At 37.8% G+C, this 10,632-nt stretch overlaps 1 protein-coding gene across 1 annotated transcript; it reads left to right on the top strand.

The window, feature by feature from the left end:
• Nucleotides 1–4,907: 4,907 nt before the first annotated feature.
• LOC124169280 (cuticle protein 1-like) lies at nt 4,908–10,401 on the top strand. The gene is made up of 2 exons (XM_046547846.1): nt 4,908–4,983; nt 9,649–10,401. Exons 1-2 carry the CDS (start codon nt 4,969–4,971, stop codon nt 10,099–10,101), a joined length of 468 nt encoding a protein of 155 aa, XP_046403802.1. The 5' UTR covers nt 4,908–4,968; the 3' UTR covers nt 10,102–10,401.
• The last annotated feature ends 231 nt before the right edge of the window (nt 10,402–10,632 follow it).

The following is a 10,632-nucleotide window of genomic DNA, read 5'->3' as shown; positions in this document are numbered from 1 at the left end:
ATGGGTTTTCTTTTCAAGTACTTCGCGGTATGCCACTCATGACAGAGTATCCAAAAATGCGTGAAATGAATAGTAGTTTAATTATCATTCATTTCACTGATAGTTACAGTGAAAAAATAGAAAAAGGTAGGCTGTTTTCATTAATAATTTTCTCTGGTACCCCCGGTCACGGTGATAATCCTTCATTGATTACATGGATGAGTTGTAATTTGTATATTTGCCCCGGGGTAGCTTTTGCACTCCTTCACCTAGTTCATGATTCTTTGTTTTAATAGAATCCAATCGATTTAGAATATTGTTGGGCATCCTAGCATTTTACACTTGCATATATGTTCTCCGTATCGAATTTTTGAAAAATGCGTTAGCAACCAATAGCCTGTGCTCTTTGCAGAATGCAAGTAATTTCTCTTTCATTTCGATTTCGAAAAGTATTCTCCTGTTAATTTTCCATCTTGACCTTCAAGGACGATAGTACTGCAATAACCTGGAATAATTAGATGTGCGAAATACCCCTACAGGTTTTTACTGCCATAAAACATATATTATGAACTTCTCTAGTGTATTTTACACACATCTATGTTATTTACTTTATATATACACATCTTGTAACAGAACCGAAGCAGTAATGAAGCTTTACTGCAAATATACTTGAAATTAAAACATGATTCGAACATAGGCTTTGTTAGTTCTTAATTACAATTAGAGTTAATAGATATAAAATATGCTTTTCAAGTTAGTAAAAGGGATTTATTGTAGCTCCAAGACACTGAAACTAAATAAATGTTATAAATCAAATATATAAGTCACTAGTGGAAAATGTATTATATGGAAGATATAAAAAGATTTATTATTAATATATTGAAAAAAATTAAGTCAGTCACTTGATTATAAAAAAATGAATTCAACGCAACAGTAGCCAATGTCCAGATATAAAACCACAATTTCAAGTCAGTTGCAAAGAAGTTTAAAAAAAATATTTATGTATGAGGGCTACTAACAACATCCGTTATTAATTACCGTGGTGCACCATGCGCTGTGGAAGCTTCAATCAAGCCTTTTAAGGAAATAATAAAATTCTTAACATGAAAATGTATTGACCAAATGCTAATTTAAAAAAATAAAACTCGTTTCACTGAATATATATTTATTGAAATATATTTATGTCCAGTTTTGTAATTTGTTCATGGAGGTTACCATTAAAAATAGTTAGTTTTGGGGTGATAAAACAGTGAGTAGAACTAATGTAGACAGATGAGTATTTTTTACTCTATTATTATTTTATTTATTAATATTGATTATTTTTATTATTATGATAATCTGTCTACATTAGGGGGAATCTAGGGGAATTTCTATGAGCTTCATGTTTCAGCTGAAAAGGTTGGCACATATACTAATGGAGCAGCTTGGTGACCAAACGCAAAAAAAGAGACTTTGTCTACGGTAAAAACTACTTGTCCTCTACGGTATTCAGATATAAATATTGAGTATGAGGAACTTGCACACTTGCAGCTTAGTCACGGGTGAAATCATTTTAAGCTGAATCTCTGGCAAGGAGTGAATAATTATAATCGATGAAATGCTCGTAATGAAAAGTACACCTATCAATAATCGCATATTGGATTTTTTTTCGAATGATGTTTCGCAACTGGGTACTGCATGTAAATCGACATCTAGTAATAAAAAATAATTTTTCTGCACGTAAGGTACCTATCGTTCCCTTGCGAATTTTTATAACCGAAATCATATAAATATCAAATACGTATAAATGCCATTTTTGTGAGCCTGTTAGCTCAATTATCCATTTTTTGAACATATTAGGTGTTCGGCGCATTTTGAATTATGTAAGAATTTTCATCCAAATGTATTCAATTTGTTATCAATTCATTAAAATTAGTCCTAAACACAATAATATGATTAATTAATTGCATATTTTGGATAATTTTGCTGCTTAGCAATTGTTATTGTTGCTGGTATTTCATTATTGGTGCGTAAAAATGAACGAATCACATAATTATATTTTTTGTACTAACCTAAACGTATTACTACATTAAAAAAGCTTAAAAATAGCATGATTATATTTATTGCACTGACTAATATTGCCCCAGCCGTGAAACCACCAAATACTTGATATCACCCCTATCTGATCAAATCCACCGAGTTATGGAATTGCCAATCCATGGACATAAAGCAAAGATACAATAGACAGTCATTCAGTCCAAAACTTTCTCAAAATTCTCCTAAATCACGCAATCTCAGCAGCTTGTATCCTTACACCCCCGTTAAAAATCTATTAAAAGCATGTTTCGATCCCTCGGCCAGTTTTTGTTTGTGGCGTATTACTTGTTTAAAACTTCAGCTATTGTCATGAGCGATTCTAGGAATATATACTAGGCCCTCGTCAATATTTTCCCGAGCCTCAAATTCTAAAGTTCTACCTTATTACTTTCTAAGGAGTAAATTTTTCATGTTTTATACACAGAAAATATTTAATAGGATCTTTAATACACACCCTGAAAAACTCGTGATGATTGCATAAGTTAAAATCAGGCAATTTTTTATCAAAAGAATACAAAACTTATATAAAAATATACTGGTGTGATGCATCCTCGGCTAACATGATAACATGAGGATGTTTACTTGCATGAAAAGTCATCGTATAATTCAGGCTTTGGAAGAAAATGAAAAGTATTAGATAAGATCACTCGCAGCCAATATTTCCTCTAGATACGCGGCGAATACAGAAAATAAACGATTTCCTCTTAATAATGTGCACCTGAGCGTTTCAATGAACGATTATTCACGGACGAGCGATGGGTTTTATGGCCGTGATACGGCATCGTGTGCACCGGTCCCTACGACTCACGGGCAAGTGAGTAACCGAGCCAAAATCGTGTCCAGATGGGTGGCGAAGAACGTTATGGCTTCGGAGAATGTCTTTTTTGTAGCGTGGAGAATTTGTTACGTCAGCAGACCTCTCTTTAAGCCACCTAAATAGGCGCTTGGTGGTAGGTATTAGGTCACCACCCATTTACCTATGTGAGAGCACAATAAAAAGAAGAAAATAGATGAAATAGCAGTAAACAGATGAAAAATACCTTTTCTAAAATGCTCTAAAATATTTTTTTAAATTTGCAGCTCTCGAAGAAGCGTGGATGCTGTTTGGGATCATTGAAAATGAGTGTAGATATCGGGTAGGGAATAAGTATTGGCACAAAATATTATTATCTGAATATAATCAGCACCCACGGTTTATTCTCCGAGTGACGAAAGTCTTACTTTGTACATTTTATACTATTTTTGGCAAAAATGCATTATTTTAAATAGTTTTTATTTTATTTTTATTTTTCGTTGTGTATCATGTAATCGATTAAAGCAGAGCTGTCAAATAAATTTCTACGAGAGTATTTAAAGTTTTATCAATATGGAAAATTAGTTAATTAGAACACAATAGAACAAAATTTCAAACGCCTGGCTATTGAATATTTCATTGTCATCAGAAGCAAGTAAATGTGAAAATTTTTGAGCCTATCAGGCAGTGGGTAGTTAGATAATAATCAATCTCAAGAATAAATCGATGAGACAATACCAACAAAAGAAGCAAGCTAAGAAAAAGCGTGTAAAAAATAGGAGCTCAACGTGGGTGATTTTAGTGCCTGAGTTTAGTTAGACTAAGCAAAATTATTAACTATCTTTTAACGTGTTAGATTGTTAGGAGGAAAACGGATTCCTATCACTATCCGTTTCATAAATTATCTAAAGTATATGTGATGTGTCGTTGCTGTCGGACTTAGAAATGTGGTTAGGTTCTAAGATGATTTCCTGCGTGTCGCTCTGAAAGATATCTGTTATTAATTGCTCAAGCAACCCATCTCTCGTACGTAGCCTCTGGGTCTCCAGCGGCTCCCTGTTCAACATACGATATCTGTGTTACACTACCTGTTCTCTCGCAGCATATTTTGATGAACCGCGTTACTTCCCTTCGGATTTTATTTAGCTAATGGGTTGAATCTTTCAGCGCCTAATGCCATATGCTTGCCGTGTATTCTAGGTGCAACAATTAACCTCCTCGTGCCACCAATTTGGAGCGGTACTTGGGAGAAATGCCAAAAGTATTTTATTTGAATATTCGTTAATTCGTTCGATAATTTAGATAGCTTACCGTAGGGAAAGTTATAGGAATCCACTTTCCCCTGCAAAATCTACCTTTTTAATAGATGTATTATATATAATTTTGTTAAGCTGAACTAAACTCAGGCACCTAAATAACCCACATTGAGGTCTATCTTCGAGAAAAAAAAATTGTTTTGTCATTTTTTGCAATATCAAATGGTCTTTTTTTACGATCACTCTTTTTGTCTTGACTTTCAATTGTATAATTAATCCTGATTTTTTATTCAGGTTTTTTGTTGCTTCAATATTATTAATTTGAACAACTAACTCCCTCAAAACCGATATTTTGGCTCGCGGCACTTTAGGCTGAGAAGCATAATTCGATGCATCGGCTTGGGGCACCAAGAGGGTGAACTTTTCGACAAAATTCACTGTTCATCAGAAAACCATCCAACACCACGCTTCACGAATCCTAGCTTCTTAATAGTCTCACACATATATTTCTCGTCCTCGCAATAGGTTGGAATTCATCGTGGCGAATCGTTAGAGTCAGTGGTCACAAGGAATTCGGACAAAAGGGGGTCGACCAATGGTGACCAACGGTGAAGGTTGCGATCGCAGTGTCGGGGAGGGAAAGTCCCTTGCAGGGTGCGTGGCTGAAAGTGAGGTAATAAGCCAGTGAGTAATAGAGGCGTGGGACTAGGGGGGTGGGGCAGATGTTTTGGAAATGGTTCGCATATGGGGGAAGCTGTTAGGGGGGTATATAAGACGGCTCCGGTCCGAGGCATAGGCAACAAACAACAAGTGGTCTCCACAGCAGCTTGACTACCCTTAGCAGGATCTACACGACCAGGAAAAATGGCAGCTCGTTTGGTGAGTAAATTTGTTCCACCAACGATTGACGATTTTGGGCTTCGCGTATTTATCAATAGCACGGGGGTGAAACGCGTTATACCATTGGGCATTTATTTCGATGTTATTTCATTGTAGTATTACTTTTGCAATGTTTACTGCGTTTATTTTTGTAGGATATATTTTTGCTATTTGCTGGTGGCTTAATTCTGTTCTCCTGGCTATGGAAACCACCAAAAGCTCCCCCTCCTCTGCTATTACCCATTTGTATAATCAAAATTTTGGGAGTAAATTATTTACTTATATTATTATACGGTGCATCATACGGATCAGCCCGGTCTAATTCCCTATCAATAGTAAACATTCCCCCTTCAATTCATGGTAAAGTCTATTTATTTTCATTTAAATAGAGATAAATTCTATGTTCTCCCTCCTCTTTCCCCATTTATTGGAAATTCTTCTCTTAAACGTGGGTTTTAACAGCCACCCACTAATTACGCCTTCCATTAAAACACTATGACCCCTCCGTATCTCCTCTAAAGGCTTGCTCACTTTGCCTACCATGCCTATCACTTCCTCGTTTCCTTTCATCTTCGTCTACTACGCGGTGTTCGGGTTGTTGTGGAGGCGAGAGTGTTGCATTCCACAACGTATCTTAGAATTGGTTTTACGCATCTCTCTGTTCCACTCTCCCATTCACTAGCCTTTTCGTAGCGACATATTATTTCTCTTTAATATCTTTTATACTTAACCTGTCCTATGTAATCCTCTTCAGAATCATTCCTAGCTTTTCTTCCCTCCCATCTGTTCTCCGGCGATAGTTGGGATTGGGTTTATGTAGTGACTAGAATGTTGGTTCAAATACCGGCGAAGGCAGAGATTTTTCAAAAACTGCGCTATTCCTACTTGAATTTTGTGGGGACATTTTTCAGAGCAACACTCCGTCCGCCGGATGGGACGTTAAGGCGTGGTCCCCTAGGCGCCATTCGGCAGGCTAATACCGAGCAGGGTTCTTTCCACCCTTCCTTTCATACCCTTCTGTACTGGCGCAAATGGCCTCAGCTGTCAATCGCTTCATCCAAATACCATACCATCGTCTATTACACCTCCATTCTCCTCCATCACTTGAGCGTCTTCAACCCTCTTCTCGTAATCTTTTCTCATCCTCTTTCCTCAGCGTCTAAGTTTCCCCAACGACATGCGTTATAATTCGAATAAGACTCTTCGATAACATTTTTCGAAAATCGATCCGTTATAATTGGTATCCTATTTATAAAAAATCACCTTTTCTGACTTCTTTGTCGGCCGAGGTGGCGTCAGAGTACCGTCCTCATCTGCCAGTCTGAAGGTTGCGGGTTCGAGTCACGGCTGGGTAGGTTCGCCCTAACCAGGACATGGTCGTTTGTTGTCGCACATTGGTATTAGTTGTAGCCTTCCGATGTAAAGGGCAAACATTGCTTTTTTGGGGTGATCAATATAGATAGTAAAAAAATATTCATTCAGATAACCTTATCGCTGCGTGATTACACATTCTCATATTACGCGCCACTCATATAAGGTTAAAGTCCATCTGCTTAATTGATAAATTGAATAATTTTTACGCGGTGAGTTTAAAATAATGTCATGAATATAAGATAAACCACATCCACTAATTGACGTATAATATAATATACTATTAACATAAAGAGTGAATTTTTGCAATGAGAAAGGATATGCTCCCTATACTTTCGGTGGTATGATTTTAAAGTCGTTCTAACGCCATGATTCACCAAAGCTTCAATTCGACGCTCAATTAGGGAGGAGCTGACAGCACTCGAAGACCTACGGGTGTGACTTTTGCAAGATTCTCATAGAAGGACCAGCTCCTTTCTCTGGGCTTCTTGCTTAGTGAAGATTTTCACATTGCAATGTCCATAGGTCTCAGTTGAATTCGACTTACGGTCTCCATGTTCTACCCCCAACACCAGTACATACTATATCTATCCTGATTCATATCTGCATTCCTATCATGGGCATAAATGAGTAAAATAACAGTTAAAATTAATTCTTGAAAGATTTTTCACTCTGTAGACCATCTGACAACTAGAATATTGCAGTAAAACTGTTAGAATTATTGAGTCATTGAAATTGGTGATTGCAATTTCACTTGCGATACATGCAATGACAACTTGTGTAACAACGTAAGGGGTGTCATATTTTTTTTGCTGAAATCTTTATTTAATGTATTAGACTCTTTTGTAAAGGAAAATCTTTCTGTTACTTAAGGCTCACTTTTGTGCGCGGTAGATAAATTTTGTTTTTTGACTCATTATAACGCCGTTTTTAATGAAAGATTGATGGATACAATTAAACAGATTTTATTTTTAAATGGCCAATACGCGGAGAATAGAGTGACAAAAACTAAAATAGGAATATTGCAGAGATAATGTGCCTGTGCAATGGATAATCTTTTAATTTGCTCGAAATGTTATCCAGCTATACTCATATTTTAAATGCATACCATGAATACAGAAACAAAAAGCATATTTATACTTTCACACTTCATCACGGAAGTAAATAAATCCCATAGCCAAACAAAACGATTCTTGATGCTGGGACTAATATCATGCCTTAGCAAGGAACCAACTGTTTATAGGAGTAAGGAGTGGAAAGTCAATCACAGGGAGATCAATACCCTCGATTACCGACAATAGCTGGCTATCGACTTTCTAAACCGAACATGCCCTTTGACCATTAAAGAGATCCGTTGTCGAAAAGAGCATAGCTACCAATGAATCGACTACTTTCTCTATTTTCACACTTCCCTCACGATACACAAACGGCGCTCGGGATGGGGTTCACAACTACCTACTGCGACCGTTACGTTGTCGTTTTTTAGTACTCGCCGTCTGGATATTTTCTTACTGCAATCATGGTCATAAAACCTCATTTACTGGCAGGTCCATGTTATATACTTTCAACGGTTCGTTAAACAACAGTATTACTACCTTCTAGCGAAAGGTCCCCCTTGAATTTCAACGCGCGAAGAAAGAAAGTAGATAAATTTACACCTAAAAAACAATAGCCAAAGAAACAAAGAGTATTGAAAAATCCATTAATAGAATTAATAATATTTTCTCTTCGCACTGATACAAATTCTCAACCAATATCTTCAGTGCAAGAAACTTATTAATGGAAACGGAGAAGGGTCTCTAGGGAACCCAATGGATTTCGATATGGTCAAAAAGTTAGTAACCATGGGATAAAATCACCACGTTAAATGCTTAATCATAAAAAACTTACTTTCATGAAAGATAGATAAATTCAATGCAATAGCATGATACAAGGAATATGTCCTTAAAATTTTAGGCTGTGTCATCAGTAGTTTCAGCTGTGATTTGATTGGTGAATGAATCAGCATGTTAGGGTACCTTACTTTACATATTAAAATATTATTACCGGCTCTAAGATTGGATGGGGGTACGAACATGAGCCACATTGTGGAAAGTGTCATCTACATATCCATCTGCGAGGTACCGTGTAAGTCACCATCAGGGTGTGTGGCTAATTCTACACCAGGCATTTCGAACTAATCCTAGCATTCATTATAAATGCGCTCATTCGCCGGACTCAGGGCAAGCACACAGGACAACAACACGCGGTCAGACCAGAAACTAGGATAGTGCTATATACACAAGCATGCTACCATGCAAATAAAATTTCTAGGTGACAATAGAAAAACGAAAAGTTAGCGTGGTAAGCGATTTCATGCATGAGTTATAGCATGCCAATAATTCCATGCAGATAGTTAGTATTCACAAGTATAATTATTTATTAATAACTACTAATGCAGACCCAATTTTACCTATTCCATGTTAAGCTATCCTAAAGCTAAACAATCGCAAGTGTTATGGTCCCTAACTGTACGCGGAAAACGGCACCTTAAATCTGTCGATTCTGCAGTTTATTTCCCTTATCATATCCATGTTTTCGCTTCTACCATAATTAATAGGCTCTCACAAAATATCTTGAAGATCAGACAATTATATTTCTACTTCAACTTTCTGCTAATAATTCATTTTATTTAATACATCCGCATACCACCGAAAAAAGTATAATTGGCCTTTTACCCCTTAGAGTGCCGGGGAGCGCTAACGCACTCCTCCTATCTCTCGCGAAAAGTGCCATGCAATGTCACTCTTAGATGTTGATAATTAACTAATCATAAAATTGTCAATATTAATTTTATTTTAACATTAACTATTTTCTTCAAATGATAAAAATTAACTCATATTACCAAAATTCGTCAAATAATATAATAAAAAGGTGAAACCACATATAATATAGATTTCCTAAAGTTTTTAAACACATAACTTTACTTGTTTATGAAACCTAATTTTTTCCTAACCTACTGCAAAATCAGCAAAAATGTCTCGGCACTTTAGGCATAGTACCTAGAAAATCGGTTGGCACTGAAAGGGTTGAATCGGGGTTTTTACCTTGAAAATTAAACGTGCATGAACATGCATACCCTGGATGGGCGCAACCTACCCAGGCGGGACTTGAACCCACGACCTCTTGTTTGGCTGGCAAGGACTTAGCCCCGCCACCACCGAGGCCAGCAAGCTGTCAATTTAATCTAAATTAAAGCTACTGCTGGTGTTAATGGCTAATGTTGATTCTTACTGTTGTCCACCTCTTTTGCAGATGGTCCTCGCACTCTGCGTCGCCGCAGTCATTGGTGGAGGTGCCCCGGGGGCTAGGTACCCCGCTGGAGTCGACCCTCACACTTGCCCCAACTATCCCTACTGCGACAACGGTGCCCTGGCCGTGCACCATGGTGCCATAGCCCCCTACGCCGCCGCACCCGCCTACGGCGCTTATGGCCTCTACGGACCTGCTGGCGTCGGAGCTGGTGCCAAGTACCCCGCTGGAGTTAGCCCCCATACCTGCCCCAACTACCCCTACTGCGGACCTACCCCTGCTCACGGTGGCTTCGGCTATGCTGGATACGGATACGGTGGAGCTCACGGATACGCTGGTGCCTACGCTGCACCGGTCTACGGTGCCTATGGTGTCTACGGAGATCATGGTGCTGGTGCCCGCTACCCAGCGGGTGTTGACCCACATTCCTGCCCCAACTACCCATACTGCCACTAAGAAGGGCACCGTGGAAGATCACTTATCAAGAAACTTACAGGCCATGACAACGTCTTCCATCATCCATAGTTACCGAGTTGTGGTTTTGACCAATCTCGGTCTCATCTATGGCTAGACATGACTGGAAAGACTATAGGGGCAAATGGATATCCACAGTAGTCGTGTATCCACCTTAATTATCCATTTTTCTGTTGGTGTTCTTATGTAATAACTCCTGCCATAGTTCTGAACGATGTATCGCAACAGCGGACTAATATATTTTTGTACATACCGTAATAAATGAAATGTTACGCCTGAAAATATTGTGATGTTATTTAAAAATAACCTAGTTTGAAATGTTTCATAAATATTGGTTGACATTCCTAGGATTTTTTAAAAGTTGATCTCAACTCTATAATCTTATCTGTTTTTTGTTCATGCTTTTATGCTGCACATTCCTAATATCTTGATGAAAGCACGAGCAGATACGAGGTCGTTCATCCTATCTACTTGCCCATCAATGATTTTACTCATTGTAAGTAGACTTTCAAT

The sequence above is a fragment of the Ischnura elegans genome, chromosome 12 (assembly GCF_921293095.1).
Source record: "Ischnura elegans chromosome 12, ioIscEleg1.1, whole genome shotgun sequence".
NCBI lineage: Eukaryota > Metazoa > Arthropoda > Insecta > Odonata > Coenagrionidae > Ischnura > Ischnura elegans.
This window is presented reverse-complemented; position numbering and strand designations above follow the sequence as displayed.